This window comes from Leuciscus leuciscus, assembly GCF_965113295.1.
Source record: "Leuciscus leuciscus genome assembly, chromosome: 20".
NCBI classification, from domain to species: Eukaryota; Metazoa; Chordata; class Actinopteri; order Cypriniformes; family Leuciscidae; genus Leuciscus; species Leuciscus leuciscus.
Genome location: NC_138744.1, coordinates 36,544,986 through 36,567,720, shown reverse-complemented (window position 1 = coordinate 36,567,720; position 22,735 = coordinate 36,544,986). Strand labels below are relative to the sequence as shown.

General features: G+C 37.4%; 1 protein-coding gene and 1 long non-coding RNA gene across 4 annotated transcripts in view; one reads left to right on the top strand and one right to left on the bottom strand.

The window, feature by feature from the left end:
- The window catches only part of nek10 (NIMA-related kinase 10), a 30,910-nt gene extending 8,751 nt beyond the window's left edge, over positions 1-22,159 (bottom strand). For 2 of the 3 annotated variants that reach the window (XM_082150063.1, XM_082150064.1), the window contains exons 1-25: positions 21,561-22,159; positions 18,567-18,656; positions 18,426-18,483; positions 18,173-18,282; positions 17,994-18,092; positions 17,814-17,898; positions 16,361-16,402; positions 16,207-16,285; positions 16,042-16,109; positions 15,600-15,679; positions 15,442-15,528; positions 9,574-9,798; positions 8,047-8,186; positions 6,886-6,947; positions 6,705-6,779; positions 6,309-6,373; positions 6,067-6,169; positions 4,142-4,270; positions 3,917-4,054; positions 3,105-3,150; positions 2,794-2,915; positions 2,624-2,726; positions 1,524-1,599; positions 1,000-1,129; positions 794-864 (exon numbers count right to left, since the gene is read on the bottom strand). In XM_082150063.1, coding sequence (XP_082006189.1) covers positions 794-864; positions 1,000-1,129; positions 1,524-1,599; positions 2,624-2,726; positions 2,794-2,915; positions 3,105-3,150; positions 3,917-4,054; positions 4,142-4,270; positions 6,067-6,169; positions 6,309-6,373; positions 6,705-6,779; positions 6,886-6,947; positions 8,047-8,186; positions 9,574-9,798; positions 15,442-15,528; positions 15,600-15,679; positions 16,042-16,109; positions 16,207-16,285; positions 16,361-16,402; positions 17,814-17,898; positions 17,994-18,092; positions 18,173-18,282; positions 18,426-18,483; positions 18,567-18,628 — 2,255 coding nt within the window. In that variant the 5' untranslated portion in view covers positions 18,629-18,656; positions 21,561-22,159. Of the gene's footprint in view, positions 1-793; positions 865-999; positions 1,130-1,523; positions 1,600-2,623; positions 2,727-2,793; positions 2,916-3,104; positions 3,151-3,916; positions 4,055-4,141; positions 4,271-6,066; positions 6,170-6,308; positions 6,374-6,704; positions 6,780-6,885; positions 6,948-8,046; positions 8,187-9,573; positions 9,799-15,441; positions 15,529-15,599; positions 15,680-16,041; positions 16,110-16,187; positions 16,286-16,360; positions 16,403-17,813; positions 17,899-17,993; positions 18,093-18,172; positions 18,283-18,425; positions 18,484-18,566; positions 18,657-21,560 lie in introns of those variants that run through there. The other variant, XM_082150065.1, reaches the window with a different exon arrangement.
- On the top strand, positions 4,475-5,860 carry LOC309484015. The gene is made up of 2 exons (XR_014200706.1): positions 4,475-4,839; positions 5,172-5,860. It is a non-coding gene; the product is annotated as an uncharacterized lncRNA (long non-coding RNA).
- Positions 22,160-22,735: the final 576 nt, after the last annotated feature.

Here is a 22,735-nt window from a genome sequence, read left to right as displayed (position 1 = left end):
ACGTATTGTGTTTTCAGAAAATATGACTTATTTATGAGGGAGCAGATTTGTGAAACAAGACCTCATTTCCCATAATTCTCTGTGAAAAACAGCTAATGCATCAATTACAAATGTAATGTATAACCTTTGCTCTTCATTTTGGTGGAGAGAAATAAATATAAAATGTCCAACACCTTTTTGTTATTCTGTAATTAAGATTTATTAATTTTTTTGTTATAAAAAATGCTGTAAAAACAGTAATTTTGTGAAACATTTTTAGAACTTAAAATATCTATTTTGTATATTAATATATTGATATTAGTATATTAATATCATATATTTTTAAATATAGCAGAAAATCATTTATATTTCAAATAAATGCTGTTCTTTTCAATGTTTCTATTCATCAAAGAATCTTGAAAAAAAAATATATCACGGTTTCCACAAAAATATGACGCAGCAAAAACTGTTTTCAACATCGATAATAATAAGAACCATTATTAATAATTGAGTACCAATAATAATTAATCACCAAATCATCATATATGAATGATTTCTGAAGGATCATGTGACACAGGATCACAGGAATAAATTACATTTGACAATATATTCACATAGAAAATAGCTATTTTAAATTTTAATATTATTTCACAATATTAATGTTTTTACTGTATTTTGATCAAAGAAATACAGCCTTGGTGAGCAGAATAGACTACTTAATTATGGCGTGTGTATAGGCTATATATATATACACTTGAACACACATCATAATTACTGTTTCTCCAGAGTGCGAGGATCTGAAAGGGAATCGTACCATTTAATCATGTCAGTCAGTCTCTCAGAGACGGTGTTGTCTTCCACTGGATCATAGACCGCTTCCACAATCTGAACACATGAAGAACACGGAGGACGATCAGTTCTGAACAACCTGACAAGTCTCTGGAAGTTCTTTTAAAATGTCTGAATTCTTTCACAATGCATTTTCGGATGGATATCTTCACTATATGGCGAAACACACACCTTGGTAGCGAGGGAGAGCATGTTCGCGCTGTAGAACGGAGGTGTGAGAGTGACCGTCTGATAGAGGACACATCCCACGGCCCAGACGTCTGCTTTCTCACCGTACGGCTCGCTTTTCACGATCTCAGGACTAACACACACACACACACACACACACACACACAGAAATACACACACAAAACAGAAAATTGGTTAAGTTAAGGTATTTTTCTGACAAAATTATTCTGACAAAAATGGGAAGCTACAGCTACAGGTTTTATTTTATTATGCAAGAAAATGCATAGAAAAACAAAAAGCTCATAGGAAAAAGCATACATTGACTATAACAGTCAGTTATTAATATTTCGCTGGTTCTCTCTGTTTTTGCATGTGTTCATAATTTTAATTTTTTTGTATGACAGCCTGGCCAAAAATGATCAAACTCCATCAAATGTTCACCTGGTCACTGCAGGTATTTGAGAACTGTAAATAAAATATTTCTTTATTTATGAGTTTGAAGACAGTGGAGGATTTCAGTACAGTACCAGCAGTAGAGTATAGTCCCGACCACTGACGTCAGCTTACTGTTCTCCTGCTTCTGTTTAGCAAGACCAAAGTCAGCTGGAAAACACATTACATTGGTTATTATGTGTACAACTCGCCTAAACACACACACACACACACACACACACACACACACACACACACACACACACACACACACACACACACACACAGACACAGACACAGACACAGACACAGACACAGACACAGACACAGACACACACACACAGACACACACACACACAGACACAGACACACACACACACACACACAGACACAGACACACACACACACACACACAGACACAGACACACACACACACAGACACAGACACAGACACACACACACACACACAGACACAGACACAGACACACACACACACACACACACACACACACAGACACAGACACACACAGACACACACACACACACACACACACACACACAGACACAGACACAGACACACACACACACACAGACACAGACACAGACACAGACACAGACACACAGACACACACACACACACACACACAGACACAGACACAGACACACACACACACACACACACACACACACACACACACACACACACACACACACATTATCAATGTTGAAAACAGTTGTGTACAATTTTTTAAATGTATTAACAAATAATAAAAAATTCAGGATTCTTAGATGAATTAAAAGAAAAACAGCATTTTTCGGAAATAGAAGTATTTTGCAACATTATGAACTACTGTTCAAAAGTTTGGGGTCAGTGCGATTTTCTTTTGCTTTTTGAAAGAAATGAATGTTTATTCAGCAAGGATGCATTAAATAGACTTTAAAGACATTTATAATGTTATAATGTTACAAAAGATTCAATTTAAAATAAATTCTGTTCTTTTTTTCAGTTATTTTAAATTGTAATAATATTTCACTTTATTACAGTTTTTATTGTATTTTGTATAAAATAAATCTTTAAAAAATCTTTTAAACATTATAAAAGTCTTACCGATCCCAAACCTTTGAACGGCAGTGTATATCTGTGTGTATTTCCCCATATAATGCTCCGGACAGGTCAAAGTTCAAATCAACTCACTTATAGTGACTTTATCTCTCTCTCCGAGCATGATGTTATTGGGTGTGAGATCTCGGTGGATGATCCGCTTCTCCTTGTGTAAGTATCTCAAAGCCAGACAGATCTGTGGAAGCTTCACTATGAGCATAAATGATCATTTTTATTCATATTTCCTCAGAGTTCCTCATCACCTGTATGAATATGTTCCAGACTCTCTCCTCGGTGAACGTCTGCCGTTTCTCTTTCAGAGAGTTGAAATGTTCAGCCAGCGGAGCTCCTTCTATCAGCTCCATCACGATGTAGAGTTTATCAGCTGAGACCAGGACAAAAACAGCTGTAAACTATATATATATATATATATATACTGTATAATACACATATGCTTTGGGGACCAAAAGTCTGAGACGCAGAATTTTGGACCCTGTTGTACAGATTCAATTCATTAAATGCGTATCATAAGTATAATACAATTTATATATATATTTGACAGAAGAGTACGTACCTTCTAAAAATGTTTTGAAGTATTTTACAATGTTTGGATGACACATCTGAAACAAATTAAGAATGACAAATGACAGCTTTCCGTTTCCTGTGAGAATATCAGGGTCATATTTCACTCTAATGTCAAAAGATTAATACAAGAAGTTATACAGTATTTTGCCTAATGAAATTTGTTTTAATTGTGTCATTGTTTACATGATAATAAATCACATTTAAATTATGTAAAAATGCAGTAATCCTAATCATCCTTTAAACACAATTTGTTTTTAATTAAAATCTATGGAAATTATAGAAAACTACTACTTTTACAGAGCAAGCAAATTATTAATGTTCTAAAAAATAAAGTATATTTAACTTTTATGCAATTTGGGGTTTTTTTGGCAGATGAAAAAGCTCTGCAAGGCTCCACTTATTCTCTATATCAGTGTTTCTGAACTCCTGAAACGCCTCCATTGTAGTCTTGAGTTTCTTCCGGGAACGAACACGTCACAATATTCCTCATTTAAATAATTAATACGCAGAATAAAGGGGCGGGGCCTGGTTGAGTTAGTTAGTAGTGTGTTAAACTGGTGGTTATGGTAAGGGGCGGGACATTTCCCAAACACACTCGGAGCGCTCGACCAATCACAACACACTGATCAAGCCGACCAATCAGAGCACAGTGTGCTTTTCAGAAGGAGGGGCTTCAAAGAGACAGGAACTAAACAGAGCGTTACTGACAGACTGAGAAGAGACGAGCTGCAACAATGGAGAATATGGGGAATATAATCAACATTCAAGCAGGAAAACCTGTTCTGAGAATGCATTATTCACCTGTTCTTTAATGATGGTCAGCTCAGACACGATCTTATCAACGCTGCTGTCTCTGGATCGCTTATCCTTGCCGAAGGCCGGATTGTGAAAGTTGACCTCCTTCAGTGCCAGAACGTTCTGTCCGCTCTGCTTACGGACCTTTGAGTGGGAGCAAAAACACCTGTGAACGGCTCAGTTTAACTAGTAACTAACAGAGTACACATAAACAGCACAGATCACGTTCACCTTAAAGACGCTGCCAAAGGCACCGCTGCCCAGATGGTCCAAAACCGCATAACCGTTGATCACTCTCAAAGGAGGACGGTTCTGGTTCACCGTCTCGATGCTTTCCCTGAGAACATCTAACTCCTCCTCCTACACATACACACAGTCATTACATGCCAGAGAGAAAATATAAGAGAGTTTGGACTATTTTAGCGCAAATGTTTCCATTTATTGCATTGCTTTAGAGAAGCAGATGTAACCCAGGTCAAAATTGAGCTGATCAGAAAAATAAATATAATTTATAATAATTATATTCTCACTCAAAATGTTTAAACAAGTAACAAAATGTGTTGCCAAAGTCGTTCTGCTGTATCTTGAACATTAAAATAATTAATTTAACTATAATAATTAAAGCGTGACGTTTGTCATAAGACGGGCGCTGTGTATGACGTCACTGTAATGAGACGCATAATTGCAGAGAGAGCACGAGTTTCACAGATCGCGAGTGAATTCAAACTGGATCAAAAGGCAAATATAACGATCATCCTTGCTTAATATGCATAAATAATAAGTTGTATGTTGTTGTAACCCTTATATTAATCTTATTTGGGCCATTTTAGTGTGATGATTGATTGATTTTGGAGTGGATGATAGCTGATTGCGAGCCCTGTAGAATCCGATGTGACTGATTAATTGTGTATTGAAATCCCCCGGATTTGGTGAGTTTCATGATAATATAATATCAAATTATCTGAAATGAAGTGTTAATGAGTTAATTCACGTTCTGAAGTGTTTTATATGGGTTTATATGCATTTAGTGTTCAGATGGTATGTGTAATGTGATGTAACTGAATGTATTGTATTGCTGAAGACCTTACAAATGTTAAATAAGCAGAGTAATATCATTTATGAGAATGATTTGTTATGCTTTGAGTAACAAAAGTGCTCAAATAGTATTTTCCACTTAGTTTAGTTAATATATGAAATATATATTGAGTTTAAAAGTCATACTAATTGTCTACGATGTTTATGGCGCTGTTTGTATAAACAGGTCAGGTTTTTTTGAGATTCCGAGATAAGCTGTGATCCTGAGATGGCGAGCCACCCAGCTGAAGAGTCCTAAAAAGAGACAAGAAATCCTGTGATTCGTTGAGTGATCAGTGCCTTATCTGACGTCACAAGTGGAATTCATCCTAAGTGGTATTTCTCAGCAATTACCTCAACACTGAGTATTGTAAAGAGACAATTGCTGCACTACAGACAGTTTTGCACACAAACGCACAATTGTTCCATCGACTGAGAACTGTTTATCTACTGAATTACTGTCAAGTATTGTATTATTTTCAGTTAAGTTGTTATTTTTTTTCTTGAAGTAATCTGTTGTTTGAATTGTATTTCCTTTGTTTTGGGTAAAGGTTATAATTCAACCCAACTAATAAGAAACAAAGCTCCAAAAACAAAAACGATAATAATTTAGAACACGAAAAATTACACAAACAGTAAAATTTAATCTAAGTCTATATCAAATTGAAAAAAAACACGATTTAAATACCAAAGTAAATATATATATATAATTAGATCAAGTAACTACCAAGGAGCTCAAACCATACATTTCTTAAAGGGAAAGAGAAAGACAATTTCATTGTTTATACAATTGTATTGGTGATTGTTATTTCATTTTATTCTACAATAATCTTCAATTTTGCTGCAAAGTAAAAGGAAACAATTTAGTACAAGTCATTTTCCTGGTCTGTCTGTTTTTTTGTGTTAATGTGTTTTAACTCATTTTGCCCTCTGTAGCGAATCTAGAGTTCTGGTCCGTAGTGTGTATTCTGATATACAGATTATACACACAGAGGAGGAGTAGCTACGGTGCACTACATAGCACTACCTGTTACACAGATGTCAGTGTAATTCACTGATGAAGACCATCTTCAGTCTCGTACCGTTAAGAGTGTGATCTTCTCCTGCAGTGGTTCATACGCAGTGATGTCTCTCACATAGTGCCCAACATCGATAAACATCTCAAACAACTCTGGAGAAAACAGTCTGGAACAAACAAACAGCATTTCATTTAGAAAAAAAGAATAATTTCTTGAAATAAATAAATAAACAAACCACCTCATGTAGATCAAAGTTTGTCAATCTAATACATTTCAACAAAATAAATACATTCAAAATAAAATACCTTTTAAAGTGATGTCTATTGCGTTCCATACTAAAAAGGAATCGTAAGGCCCTGAAAGCATAACACTTCAGAAAATAAGGAGCAACATTATTATCATACTTACGGGAAATTAAGAGAACATTTTAAGTTGCAAATGTAACGCTGCAATTAAAAGATGCTTTAAAGATGTAAGAACCATAATCCATCTTTGCATGCTGTATTGTGCATTCATAAAAAACTTAAAAGTGAGCAGTTTCTGCAGCCTTTATATTTTATATACACACATTTATTATTTTTATTACTATTATTAGTATTAGTACTAGTAGCAGTAATAATAATAATAATAATAAAAATTCCTAATATAGTAATACAGTATATTTCGTATGAAATGTGAGTTTATTCATTAGATTGACATACCTGTAGAGATTTTGCTGGAGCTTCTTTAAAGCTTTGTGGCAAAATCAGTTTGCCAATTACGTACACACCGTTCTCCTGAAACAGAATGGATGCATGTAGAGGATATAAATATGAGATGAATGCACACTGATGTCTTTGATTCACGAGAGAAGCATCTGACAGAGAAAGACAAGTGGACTACCTGAACCACGTTATTTGCTGTCGTATCATCCAAAACAAGCTCGGTGATCGCCGCACAGCATGCTGGGAACAGGGATGAGTCAGTGCTTTCGTTAATTGTTAAAGTTCAAGAGAATGCCGAATGTACTGGCAATCACTTTTACATTAGGTATTATTTTGTTAAAGTCACCATGAAATCAAACCTGACAATTCTTCATTTTTTATGGATGCATGCACTTGTCATTTTATTTTCCATTACAGAGGCATCATAGTGAAGATGCATTACATCAAGTGATGCAAACTGTGCATCTCAATATGCTCGACATGTTGTCTACATGATGTTTAATCATTTGCTGCATGTATTTTAAGATGTCATATGTGACCCTGGATCATAAAACCAGTCACAAGTCGCACGGGTATATCTGTGGCAATATCCAACAATACATTGTACGGGTCAAAATTATAGATTTTTCTTTTATGCCAAAAATTATTAGGATATTAAGTAAAGATCATGTTCCATGAAGATATTTAGTAAATTTCCTACCATAAATGTATAAAACATTTATTTTTGTGATTGAATGCAGCACAATCGTGAACATAAATGAACAACTTTAAAGGAGATTTTCTCAATGTTTCGATTTTTTTGCATCCTTCCTCAGATTCCAGATTTACAATAGTTGTATCTCGGCCAAATATTGTCCTATCCTAGAAAAACCTTACATCAATGGAAAGCTTATTTATTCAGCTTTATGATGCATCAATCTCAATTTTTTTATGATGCATATTTTATACCCTCTTATATAGTCTAATATGAATGGAAGGTTGTTTCAGCCATGGAATAAACATTTTTAAAAAGGGTAATTGTGACTTTTTAATCTCACAATTCTGACCTTTTTTTCTGAGTTTACATTAAATTCTGGCATTTTCTGGCAAGAATTGTGAGATATAAACTCGCAATTGTGAGTTATAGAGTAATAGAGTTTAGAGTTTTTTTCTCACAATTCTGCCTTATGAAAAAATAATCAGAATTGTGAATTAAAGTGTCACAATCACCTTTTTCATTTTTTTATTCCGTGGCAGAAACAAGCTTCCATAAAGGCATGTATATTATTTAATTGTATCACATGACCAAAAGTAAGCACTACGAAACAATTGACTTGTGTGTTCTCCTGTGCATCCTCACCTGCCTGCAGATTGATGGTGTTCTCCGCGGTCTCTCGAGGGCTCACCTGCGCTGAAACATGATGCCTGTGAATCCGGCCTGACGCATTGGCGCTGGACAGCGTGTCAATGGTGGAGCGATCAGACACATACACTCGCTCTCTGGAAAAAAAAGTTTTGCATGACTTAAAGGATTAGTTCACTTCAGAATAAAAATCTCCTGATAATTTACTCTCCCCACGTCATCCAAGATGCTCATGTCTTTCTTTCTTCAGTCGAAAAGCAATTAAGGTTTTTGAGGAAAACATTCCAGGATTTTTCTCCATATAGTGGACTTCAATGGGGTCCAACTTGCAGTTTCAGTGCAGCTTCAAAGTCTCGACACGATTCCAGTCGAGGAATAAGGGTCTTATCTAGCCAAACCATCGGTCAAAAAAAAAAAAAAAAACGTTTATATACTTTTTAACCACAAATGCTCGTCTTGCACTGGCTGTGATGCACCACGCATGCGTGAAGTAGGTGGAAGTACCGACCCAGTGTTTACAAATCGAACGTGCAAAGACTACTGTAAGTCAAACGCCATTTTGGAATAAATAAATAAATAAATAAAAGGTAAAACAGCGATGTAGAACTATTTTGAAGTTGGAGGAGAAAATGCGATGGATTTTTTCGCCCTACTCTACATTTACCGCCTGACCTTTCCAACGTGATTACGTAATGCGTGAAGTCGTGGTCGTGCAAGACAAGCACTCGTGGTTAAAAGGTATATAAATGGCCGATGGTTTGTCTGGATAAGACCCTTATTCCTCGGCTGGGATCGCGTAGAGCCTTTGAAGCTGCACTGAAACTGCAATTTGGACCTTCAAACTGTTGGACCCCATTGAAGTCACTAAATGGAGAAAAATCCTGGAATGTTTTAATTTATTTTTGACTAAAGAAAGGAAGACATGAACATCTGTGTGAACTACTCCTTTAAAGTGCATTTAAAGCTCAACCATAGACTATAAAAAAAAATATTACATCATCCGTAGTGTTTCTGAAGAGCATTTTTGAAGCCCAAAGTGGGCGGAGCGGGCCGTCGCCATCTTGGCAGCGTCACTCCCGGATAAACGAAACTGGGCTGCAAGGCGGATTAGCTGAGGTGACGTGACGCTAACAGACAGCAGACAAGCGGCTAGTAGTGACATCAGCGGCAATCCACCCGTCACTCAAGTGGCCACGCCCTTAATTATGCAGAACTTTAAGGCTTATGATAATTTAAACGGATGAGTTATAAAAAAATTCACCCCCCTCACAGTCGTCATGAAGGGCTAAATTAGCTATATAGACCAAAACCACTTTTTGCACCAGGCTGTAAAAAAAAAATTCTGCTGTAAAGTTGGGCATATTAACATGCGGGTCTATGGGATTGACTCTCTTTTGCAGCCGGTCTCTAGTGGCCAGTCTATTAAACTGCAGTTTAAGTCACTTACGTGTGGGTTTCAAGAGAGAGACAGGGAGGTTGCCGCTTGAGCTCAACCAAACGTGACCCAACTGCATTGAGACCCACCCGTGTAAGATGCGCAGGAGCTGTTGCACGCCGCCCCACGCCCGGATCTCAGCTCTGGTGTCGGGATCCTGGCACAGCTGCACGAGCACCCAGACCGAGCTCCTCAACAGCTTCACGTGCTCCGAGTGCAGGAGACTGAGCAGCACTGGCACCCCGTCACACTGACGGACCTGCTCCCTGATGCACTGCACAGAGCAAAGCAACCTCAGAAGCTCCGCGCTCAACCTGAGAGGATCATACACACATGGAGAAATACAACTTAGGGGCCTGCTTACACGACACCTTTCTAACAGAAAACCCTTAATGCGCTCCGGCCCGCTCATTCGCACAACAACAGTGCCTGGTGGCTTGAGAACACAAAGTGCCTTGGAACGCGCATCTTTGGGTGCTTCTCAATTCTTATTTGTGCATCCTCGCTACCTTTCCTGAAGGAAAGCTTATTTGTATTGGAATATTCTTGATCACTCGAGCGCCACTTCACTGCGTCATCAGCTGTGCTCAGAGGATCTGCCCTTATGTTGTTAAAGTTTGGTTATTTAAAAAAATTCATAAATAATCAAATTAAAGCAAGATGCCCTGTTGATATATACAGTGGGGAGAAAAAGTATTTGATACACTGCCGATTTTGCAGGTTTTCCCACTTACAAAGCATGTAGAAGTCTGTAATTTTTATCATAGGTACACTTCAAATGTGAGTGACGGAATCTAAAACAAAACCCCAGAAAATCACATTGTATTTTTTTAAAGTAATTTTTAAGTAATTAATTTACATTTTATTGCATGACATAAGTATTTGATCACCTTCCAACCAGTAAGAATTCCGGCTCTCACAGACCTGTTAGTTTTTCTTTAAGAAGCCCTCCTGTTCTCCACTCATTACCTGTATTAACTGCGCCTTGTTGAACTCGTTAACTGTATAAAAGACACCTGTCCACACACTCAATCAAACAGACTCCAACCTCTCCACAATGGCCAAGACCAGAGAGCTGTGTAAGGACATCAGGGATAAAATTGTAGACCTGCACAAGGCTGGGATGGGCTACAGGACAATAGGCAAGCAGCTTGGTGAGAAGGCAACAACTGTTGGCACAATTATTAGAAAATGGAAGAAGTTCAAGATGACGGTCAATCTCCCTCGGTCTGGGGCACCATGCAAGATCTCACCTCGTGGGGCATCAATGATCATGAGGAAGGTGAGGGATCAGCCCAGAACTACATGGCAGGACCTGGTCAATGACCTGAAGAGAGCTGGGACCACAGTCTCATAGAAAACCATTAGTAACACACTATGCCGTCATGGATTAAAATCCTGCAGTGCACGCAAGGTCCCCCTGCTCAAGCCAGCGCATGTCCAGGCCCATCTGAAGTTTGACAATGACCATCTGGATGATCCAGAGGAGGAATGGGAGAAGGTCATGTGGTCTGATGAGACAAAAATAGAGTATTTTGGTCTAAACTCCACTCGCCGTGTTTGGAGGAAGAAGAAGGATGAGTACAACCCCAAGAACACCATCCCAACCGTGAAGCATGGAGGTGGAAACATCATTCTTTGGAGATGCTTTTCTGCAAAGGGGACAGGACGACTGCAGCGTATTGAGGGGAGGATGGATGGGGCCATGTGTCGTGAGATCTTGGCCAACAACCTCCTTCCCTCAGTAAGAGCATTGAAGATGGGTCGTGGCTGGGTCTTCCAGCATGACAACGACCCAAAACACACAGCCAGGGCAACTAAGGAGTGGCTCCATAAGAAGCATCTCAAGGCCCTGGAGTGGCCTAGCCAGTCTCCAGACCTGAACCCAATAGAAAATCTTTGGAGGGAGCTAAAAGTCTGTATTGCCCAGCGACAGCCCCGTAACCTGAAGGATCTGGAGAAGGTCTTTAAGGGTCTTATCCATCACTCACAGTTGAAGAGTACCTGTGATAAAAATGACAGACTTCTACATGCTTTGTAAGTGGGGAAAACCTGCAAAATCGGCAGTGTATCAAATACTTATTCTCCCCACTGTATGTGATATATGATTTATTTAAACTGTAAAGGTAAAGCATAAATTTTAATTATTGTGACAGATGTGAAGAATTTATACGTGCAGCAGGTTTCTCGACAATAAATACTTCCGCATATGATACACCTGTGCATCCACGCTCATGGCTCCACTGGAAGCTTCCTCACTCCTCATTCCTCAGTCCTCGCCTCCTCGCGTTGCAATTAGAGAATTGAGATGTCTGTCATAATTCCTGTCTTGTGTTCCCCTTGTCTTGTGTGGACTTTTTGTCATTTCCTGTCCTGTGCCATGTTTTGTAGTCCTTTGTAGTTATTCTTGTTTATTAGTCTCCCCAGGTGTTTCTAATTAGCCATGCCCCCTTGTTATCTTGTTTAGCTTGTTTGCCTTTGTATTTAAGCCCTGTGTCTAGTATCAGTCTTTGTGAGTTCTTAACGTTGTATGTTCCTGAGTCCTGTTCCTGAGTCCTGTTCCTGAGTCCTGTTCCTGAGTCCTGTTCCTGAGTCCTGTTCCTGAGTCCTGTTCCTGAGTCCTGTTCCTGAGTCCTGTTCCTGAGTCCTGTTCCTGAGTCCTGTTCCTGAGTCCTGTTCCTGAGTCCTGTTCCTGAGTCCTGTTCCTGAGTCCTGTTCCTGAGTCCTGTTCCTGAGTCCTGTTCCTGAGTTTGTTAAGTTTTGAGTTTATCTAATAAAGACTGCTGCACATGGATCCTGTTTCTGCATCTGCTTCAGCCGCATCATGCTTCAAGATGGCTGAGCTCGATCGGTTTCCGGTTCATAGGATGGAGGAGCGAGGAAACGAGGAGGGATATTGAGAAGCACCCTTTGTATGATGCCTTGACGCAATTTCCACTGAAACAGGAAGCTAAGGCGGGACATATTGAATGGCTTCTCCCACTTTTCAAATAGCCAATAGCGTTTAGTTTACCTCACAGACTGCAGTCGTACTTGACAGCACCATGGAAGCGAATCCGAGTGCTGATGATATTTGGATTCAATAGTAGAGGTGTGAATTAATTAATTCTAGACATTTCATTCTTAACCAACGTACAGTTGGAAAACGGAATAAAACTTGAGCGTTTGAGCAACCAAACTCACATCTCCAACCCATATTTCTCTGTGACGTGTCAACGGTCGCTGCGGCCAGGTGGTGTTTAAAGCATAGGGGGCGGAGCTTTAGATTCTAGAGATCATTTGATTGGACAGAAGATGTGATGAGAAGCTGAAGTTCGCGGTGATGTCGTAAAAATCCCTGATCCATTTTAGCGGAAGTGAGAGACTGTTAGTTTTGAATGCTTATATCTCCTAAATGTGAATTTTGTTTTCAGCTTATTCATAACCTTAAAGGTATAGCAGAGGATCTTTCCAAATTTTAGATAAGACCCGCCCTCTCCACTTTTTGAAAAGTTTGATTGATTCACCAGAATGATTGACAATTAGGAGGACCAATAGTTTAGACTACCCACCAGGAAGTAAAACATCCTCCGCTATACCTTTAAGGCTAACATATTCATACTAAAAGCTAAAAAACTTACATTTTGATTTCAGGGGGCTTTTAAGATTTAAAGGGGAAGTGTGTCGCACAGCTTCAAGTGTCGCACAGCTAAAGTAGTTCCAGGCAGGTTTTTACTGCATTATAGTTCCATATCACTTCGCAATAGGATTTCAGTTATTTTAAAGGTCCTTACATCCGACAACAGCAAAAGAACCAAAACCCACAATGACACTGAACAAGCAAATAAATATAGTAAACAGTAGGATAAAAAAGACAAATTATTTAAAGGATAATTCCGGTATTTAACACCTTGAGTCTATTTTGTAGTTTGTTTTGGATGAACTAGAGTGGTGGACACAGAAATTTTGATGATGGGTCCTGTCTCGACTTTTTGACTCTTTTAGAATCGCCTTTGACCGCTTCAGAGTGGCTGTCTATGGGCATGCACGAACATGTCCTTAAAACAACCTTTGTTTTCTTTTGAACAAGTCTCTTTTGAACCGTTTTCAAAACTGTGCAACTCACCGAGTGGTTAGTGGTGTTCGTTGATGATTAAAAACAAATATATCGGCGCAATGTATGATTTCAATCTGTGTTATTTGCTATAGTGGAACTATTTTATCAGATACCTCACAACCGCGTATAAACTTCCGTTCGATATTTGAGTCTGAAGCGTTAGCACACTCCCGACCACTTGATGGCGACAACTACTTTGCCGTACAAGGATGCTGTACGGAACTCTGTGTCTAGCGCATAGAGCACAGTTGCTCTGCTCACGCTAGCCTTCTGAGAGATGGAAAACTGAGCAAAAAGACTACAACCAAATGTAAACAGCCCCCTTTTCCGTTTCCGGTAGCGCAGTAATATCAATGAGTCCTCCAACAGAAATCAATGGGATTTTACAAAATGACAAATAAAACACGACAGAAACTGTATTTCGCTACGCTACTTGTTTTTAATCATCAACGAACACCACTAACCACTCTGTGAGTTGCACAGTTTTGAAAATGAACGTTAAGGGTTGTTTTAAGGACATGTTTGTGCATGCCCATAGACAGCCACTCTGAAGCGGTCAAAGGCGATTCTAAAAGAGTCAAAAAGTCGAGACAGGACCCATCATCAAAATTTCTGTGTCCACCACTCTAGTTCATCCAAAACAAACTACAAAATAGACTCAAGGTGTTAAATACCGGAATTATCCTTTAACTGTTTTTTGCCACAAAATTAAGTTTTTCAGTTTGCCACAAAATGTATTATGCAAGGAAAGCACATACTTTCTTTCTCCCACTCAAACACACAGACACAGAGCACAGACACTCACTCGCACAGAAACATGTTGTCAGTGCTGCTCTGATGATTTTATCATAGTTTAGCCACTTAAAAGCTACATGATATTTCTCTATAGCAAGGAAATAACAGCGCTGATCTTGAAGCAGATAAACGTACAGTTTCACTATTAGTGGCTGCCGCAGCCGGACACTGTTGAGGGACGCACAGAATCAAGTAATTCACATATGCTTAATCTCTCTCACTCCCTCTCTCTCTAATAACTGCATTAGTCTGCATATCAATATCTCAAGCCTCCTTTACTAGCTCTAAAATTACGTTTTGGAATTAGAGAATTGGAAAAAGCTGACAAATGTCTTGAAATAAAACATCTGAACAATGACTTAAGGTGTGGTAACCATAGTATAAGTGGATTAATTGACTCTGGTCCATTGAATTATTAGAAAATACTGCAGACAACGCACGCAGTACACAACAAAAATACTGACGCAAATCATCAATTATTATCAAATATTTTTGTGGAAACTGTTTTTTTATGTCTTATTCTTTGATGAATAGAAATTTAAAAAGCATTTATTTGAAATGTAAATCTTTTGTAAAATTCTAAATGTCTTTACAGTCACTTTTGATCAATATAATGCATTTTTTTTACTTACTGTAAACTTACTGACTTTTGAACAGTAGTACACGCAATTCTATTTGGATGGATTATGATTATACAAGGAACTAATATAAGATTTTATGGCATCTTGTGAATGCAACTTCTGAATTTAATCTACATTTTTATTCCTCATAAGTACGCCTGAAAAACAGCAGTTACTGCTTCATGTATTTCCAAAAACACTTTTTACAAATGTAACCAATCCAAAGGCTAGACTGTGGTTCAAAATCAAATCAATCAACTGCGAAAATTAATGTGCAAATAGCAATAATTACAAAAAGGTAAATAAAAGTATCAACAGTCACAAATTAAATGCAGGAATGCTCATGCAATCAAAACAGCGAACGACTTTCATCAGCACACAGAAAAACTGCAAAAGATAAATGAAGTTATAGAAAAACACAAGTTGTCAAACGAGCCTCAACTTACCTTTTCGATAACATGTCATATTCTTGTAATACAACTAGAATATGCTCCACAACAGACAGCTCTCCGATCTTCTCTTTGCATTCTTGACTAAATGAGAAGTGGGATTATTGATTAAACTCATTGTGCTAATGTAATTTTTACTCCTGATATACAAGTACCTTTCAGCGAGTGAGGTGAGAGCCAGGAGAGCTCCTAATACTACACTACTGTCCCGCGTAGAGAGCAGCTTCACGAGGGTCTGTGAAACAAAAATGGGAAAAAAAGGGACAATAACCTCAGTTTTACCATTATTACATTTCAGAAAGTTGTTATGCAGATTATGAACCATATTTTGATTTCAGCAATACAGGCATTTAATGAGTCAAGGGGAAGAGCAGAAGCGAAGGAAACAGGTTCAAACATGGATAATATGACTAATGGTTAACACATAAATATTGAAAAGAAGAGGTCCTAGAACAGAGCCTTGAGGGACACCTTGAGAGAGAGAACAAGTGGAAGATTTGAAGTTATGGAAAGCAATGAAGTATTGTCTATCAGTGAGTTAGGATGTAAACCGAGAAAGAGCACTACCCGTGATGCCTATATCTGAGAGACACATACCTTATGTGCACCACAATGAATAATCCACTGTCTTTGTTCCTCAACAGAAGACAACTTCTGAAACATATCTGCAGAGCAAATGATGTGGGAAACAAGCTTAGCAAACCGATCATTATTCTTGCGGCTCGTTTCCAAGCTTTACATACTGTAGCATGTCTGTCTCACATGTCATTGCAACCAGCTGCTCAATTTCCAACGTCTGTTCTCTGCACTCTAGATACACAGTGGCAACAGACTCCATGTGCTGAAAAACATCCAGTGAGAGACAATCAATTTCCACATTCTGCTGTGCATTTTTGCATTTGAACATAGCATTTACCTTAGCGAGCTGCCCAGCACCTTGCAGTTCAAAGAAGACTTTCTAGAAGAGGAAACAGAAATATATACAGCAAATTAAAGAACAACATGTTTTTATTTTGAAATCATTATTCGCACCCAGGTGTAAATAGCACGGGTTATATTATAAGTCTATATAATATAAATGTATAAAATAAAATAATAATAGGGTAATTCCGTGTCAAATCAACAAAATTTTAGAAACTTCCCCGACTCAAATTTTAGATTTTGTTAAAAAATCAAAGAAAGACAAACATAACTAGTGATGTAATCCAAAATATTAATTTTCATGGATGAATATTTACTAAGGAATACACTATTTTGTAGAGGTTTGAAGCCAAATTACCGGTGGGTGAAAATGACTTAAAGGGGTCCTATTATGCCCTTTTACAATGTCTTGATTTAGTTTTTTGGATGTACTAGAATCTGCTTTCATGCTTGATTGTCCAAAAAATACATTATTCTTTACATATTTTACATTATTATAGCACCTCTTTCCCCAGTCTGGCCCGAACGCGTCATTAGTTTTAATGAAGCCCCTCCTTCTGAAATATGAATTATGATTGGTTAGCTGGCCCAGTGTGTTGTGACTGGCAGCGCTTGGCGCATTCGGAAAATGTCACGCCCCCTTATAACCACAAGCTCTCTTACTCAGATGTAAATATTAAGGATGCCATCAATTTTAAACCAATTAAAACCTGATTCAGACTTAAGAATGTTAACAAACAAGAGGATCGTCCAGAACGGACTTCATGCACGGAACTTGCGAGCACGGATTTCACAGGACGTTTCAGAGAGGTATGTTTTTTATTTGTAATTTCCTTATACATTTTAGAAATTAATATATATAACATTTAATCATGATACTTGATACATGATACTAATTCTAGATCTCAATATTGCCCTAAGAGTAAATTGTTAAATTGCACACATTTTGAATGGTCAAAAACAAAAACATAGAACATACCTGTCTGGTATGCCATAGAGTATGTCATAGAGTGCCATAGATATTGTTTTTCCAATGTTTGCAATATAATATAATATAATATATAGTATTAGTATAATATTTTCCAATCAATTTTTTGATTCTGGTCATTAACCAAAATTTATTTTAATATATTTATTTTCAAGTCCCTATATGGTTCAATCCCATAGATATGGGTATCTCAAAGTGGGTCCATTTTGAAATTGTTGAATTTCAACATTTTCAATGCTCGAAAACCAAATGTGAGTCACTCTTATACAGCTGATGCTTATTGCATTTAAAGGGGAATGTCAAAAGAATATATAATGTTGAAACTAGAAATATATCTTGTTTCCCACCATCAAAACAATTGCATAGAAAAAATCAAAAAATGTAGCCAGGGACCTCTGGTTGAGTTGACACGTAATGACTTTAATACATTTTTATATTAAACAGAGATTTTAGATCTCACCTGGTGAAGAGGATCCCTGATCAACAATCTCAAGCAGTTCAGAACTCTTAAAACACAGTCTGAGGAGGACTCTTCCAGCCAGTCGCTGAAAACAAATAAGACTAGTCTACAGTAATCCATAACCACACATCAGCAGCATCATACACACTACTATACAGCATCATACTCATGAATACAGACCTACAACCGAGTCTGTTATTGATCAAGGCAGTGAAGATGTCCAGGAATAGTGTGTGATGTGGATGGTCACTAAAACATCTCTGGTTTCTGTAAATCACACTATCAACAACATGCAAATTGGTTACAAAATGCAACTGAATAAGAGCAAAATGACCAAATAACATGGGAAAACTGTGCACCTAAAGTTATCCAGCTCAGACGCGTCATTGTTTGTGCCGTTTTTCCGGTGGTCAGGAACATTTGAGGAGTTCTGAGACTTCCGTCCCTTGGATTGACTCAAAGATGAAACCTGAGATGGGGAGCAGAGATGATACTGAGAAACCAAACTCACATCAATTCAGAATTTAACTGAGAATCAAATTGCTGATTTTGAATTGAATTGGCAAAGAGTTTAACATTTTGTGATTCTTTATGTAAAAATTTAAATGTTACCTGTTTGGATATTGGAGCTCTGATCAGTGATAAAAGTCTCTTGAGATCAAGAAGCTCCCTAAAAATGATTTTAAAAAGACATTTATAAATATCAGCAGAAAAACTAAATTCTCATCAGTAAAAGTTTCGGTGATGGCTTACTTGTCTTTAGGTTTTGACTGTGATCTGTTTGGTCCTCTAGACTTTCTGTCTTGGAGAGGCATGTTGGCACAATCTTGATTACTGTCATGTCTGCAACCCAGTCAGACGAGAAAAGCATGATGAATACTTAGATTATGTTTAAAAGGCCATTTTAAAGGGATGGTTGATTATGATTTGACTTTTCTAACTTTAGTTAGTGTGTAATGTTGCTGTTTGATCATAAACAACATCTCCAAAGTTACGACGCTCAAAGTTCAAAGCAAAGGGAGATATTTGCTTTTAAAGAAATCACTTTTTAAGGACTACAACAAACGGCTGGACTACAGACATTCCTCCCGGGTTAGTGACATCACCAACCCTAAAATTTACATAAACCCCGCCCCCTGAACACGATCTATAGATTATCATGACAGAATATGCTAATCACTGACTAGAAGATAACTACACATCAGCTACATAAATTCATTAACTAACCATTCAGTTGCTTCTACATGTTGTCACTTCTTCTTGAGTCTCTCCATCATTGTCTGACTCCGGTTTGAACATAAAAGGCTAAAAGGTTTCGAAATGTTCAGTGCATGTGTGTGTGAGTGCAAGCTGTTGAAGCTCCGCCCACTGTGCCGGGAGCAGCAGCTCATTTGCATTTAAAGGAACAGACACAAAACGGTGCGTTTTTGCTCACCCTCAAAAAGTGACAATTTTAACATACTATATAAAAATATCTATGGGGTATTTTGAGCTAAAACTTCACACACACACTCTGGGGTCATCAGACACTTATTTTACATCTTGTGAAAGGGGCATTATACCACCCCTTTAAGTGTCCTCCTACAAACTTCAAATCAATAAAAAAAATAAAAAATACAACATCCAAGTTTGGAATGACATGAGGGTGAGTAAATATTTTTTGGGTGAGCTATTGTTTAAAATGTTTAATAACACAAACAAGTAAAAATATAGCAGCAATGATTGGGTCCTTTAGGGAAACATGCATTTAAACCGGGTAAATATAAAAAGGACTATGTCAAAGTTATTTGAAGATGCCACATTTACTGCAGCAGCTGGTGCCATTATGAAAGCGAACCACAATAGCCACATGCATGAGATCATTTAAATTTAGACAATTTTGATGTCATGTTGACTCAGTTTGGTGGCAATTGCATGAATTCCCAAGGAGGAGTATTAAAAAGTTCAGCGCATGCGCTTTTCACAAACCTCCGAATAGCTGACTTCCTGTTGGGTGTAACGTATGACTTGCAGTTTGAAAGTTGTTCAACTCAATAAGATCTATATGTGTACCGAGTTTCATATATACGTGCAAGTGTGTATGATATATGGACCAAGTTTTTAAACTATATTAAAGGGGGCTCTGTAGAGCCCCTCCACCACACCCGGGTCCCAGCTTTGGCCCCAGCCCTAATGACAGACGATTCTGATGTGAGTACAAAGTTTTGAGTGTTTCTGAGCATGTTAAGGGCCCCAAAACCTTAGGAAAACAATAATAACTGACACATACAGTGGCTTCAAAAAGAACATTTAAAAAAATTATTTCTCAATGTCTTTGAATCACCCATCAAACAAAAATATGTTCTCAGAACGTTTTACTAACGTTCCCATTAAGTTATCAAAACCTTATTTCTAAAGGTTTTAAAACTTGCTTATGCACGAAAAGTCCATTTGATCGTTTTGCAAACATTATGGGAATGTTACTTTTGAATTATCTATAAACATTCTGAAACTAGTAACTTTCAAAAATGTCAGATGAACGTCCAACTAAAACGTTTCAGGAAAAAATAAAATAAACTTTCCATGAACGATGTATAGGCTAATGTTTTGAGAACATTAATAAAGACCAGATAACTTTGATAAAATTCTGGAAGTCGTTTGTTCGTAAATTCTGAGAACGTTCCCAATGTTATGGTGCGTTCGGTCCTCGATCGTGGGAAGTTCGTATTTACGACGTTATGTCACTTCCGTCGAGGCATGGAAGAATGATTTGAAGCTAATTGTAAAATCTCTTCAGTGGATGTCGGACAGAAATGCCCTGAAACTTCTTTCCACTTTGGACTTATGTTATTAGACTAAGACCCTCACCCCCTACGATTTTTCTTTCTTCTATTTGGTTCTGTTTTGTTCGTTCTTCTAAGTACTGTATCAACACAAACAAACATTTGTATTATTGTTGAATTATGCCATAATTGTTAGTACTTGAATTCTGTATAATAATAAAAAAATCTTTCGTCGGAGCAATATGGTACCTTCTCTTAATTAACTACACACAAAAGCAATGTGCATCAGGTGTGTTTTGGTTTGTAATATTTTTAATTTATGAAGCCACTGTAAACGTGTTAATTATTACAACGCTTTCATATTTTGAAGAGGAAATTAGCTTATTTTGTTGTAAAAACAAAAACAAAAACTGACACTGTCACTACTACATACGAGTTTCTCAGAAGTCATAGTTGGGTAAACAGCTAGCGGTAATGAGAGACTACATTAAATATATATTTTTGAGTTCCCATTTGCTCAAATTGGCTAAAGTTATAAAGGCCGTCAGAAGAGAGAAAGATGTCACTTTTACCGTCACTCCCACAGCAGCGTTAACTATTTTTTTTTGTAATTTGATGCAAATGTAATATAATATTAACTATAGTGTAATTAATTTACTTTTTTTTTTTTTGCGATGCTGATGACCTTTAAAACGCGTCATCAGTCTGACACAGGTGTCCGACGTTTTCAAACACCATTTCTGTCGCTTTTATCATTTCAAAGACTTCTTAGCTATATATATATTTTAAAAAAAATATATTCTACTTGAAAAGTGTCCATATGCTATCTTTATTTAAAATAAATGCCAGCTGTGTTTGAATTTTATCAAAAGCATAAACATTCATACATTTCTTTAAAGTGTGACTCAGGTGTCCAAATACTTTATTAAGCCACTGACTGAACGAAATGTAACGGTTTTATATCATGCTGGATGTATTTCCTCACCTGTGTGGATCAGGAATATGAAGGGTAGTTTAATCGCATAGCTGAAGGTCGTCATATATTTCTCTAGGTATGTATTTCGAGAAGACAACACACTAGAAGCTCGAATCAGGAATGTGAAGACACACACAGCAACCAATGAGACGACGTGATGTTGAGGCGTTCTCGGTTACCAAGGTTACTACTCAAACACACGCGCAAGGATGATGAGCTCGAGTTTCGCTTTTTCCACTGATCTTTCTTGGGACATTATCACACACAAACAAAAGTCACAACAAGCGTTGCAATAAAATGACATTATTACATTAAAAAAACTAGAATAAAATGTAAAAATTGATTGAAAAAACAAAACAAATCTAATATAAAACCAAAGACGCTGTCTATGAAAATGACACACAGTAGTGGAGAGCGGGGCACAAAGTAACGCTTTTTGACTTTCTCAGTTTGTGTAAATCTACTCATGGTTCAGAGTATTTATTTTTCCCCACATTAATTTCCCACATGTCTAGTACAATTATGTGGTTTTGTTTTATTAATACAGTATATTCTTTTTTCTTGACATACCCCGAAAGAATGGAAGTGAATTGTGACAACATGCCCCATAGGTGGGGTACATTGTAACATGTGAGGGTTACATTGTAACACTGGTTTGTATGATCACAGTTGTAAGTTTTCTAGCGATGCTGGAATCTGTGGAAATTAGGAGAGTAGCTTTTTTAGTACCTAAAATGCCCTTTCACAATCTCTTTTCACTTAAAGCAATGTTCGCTGCTAGGTAACGTAGGGGAACTCCCACTGCCAACGGCCCAAGTTCAGTCAGGCAAATTAAGAAAGATCACGGCTTTAGTCAGCATGTAGGCCTATTTTATAGATATTTTATAGAAACAAACTACTATAGATTGTGTAGAATTTTTAAATGTTATGTTTTTATTATTTCCTTGTAGCCTACATGTTAGTTAAAATAAAACAAAATAATCTGTAATATGTACTGTAGCCACTAGATGTCTGTATAGCCCCTTAAATAAATATATATTCAGGGCTGTGTGTTCCCAAGTTGTGGAAATGAGATGATTGCTTAGTTTTAATGGGTTTTAAAACTAAACAACATGCTAAACATTAAAATTAAAGCAGAACACACATGAACATAAATGTTTGATCTGAGCTTGTTCAGTTTGGTT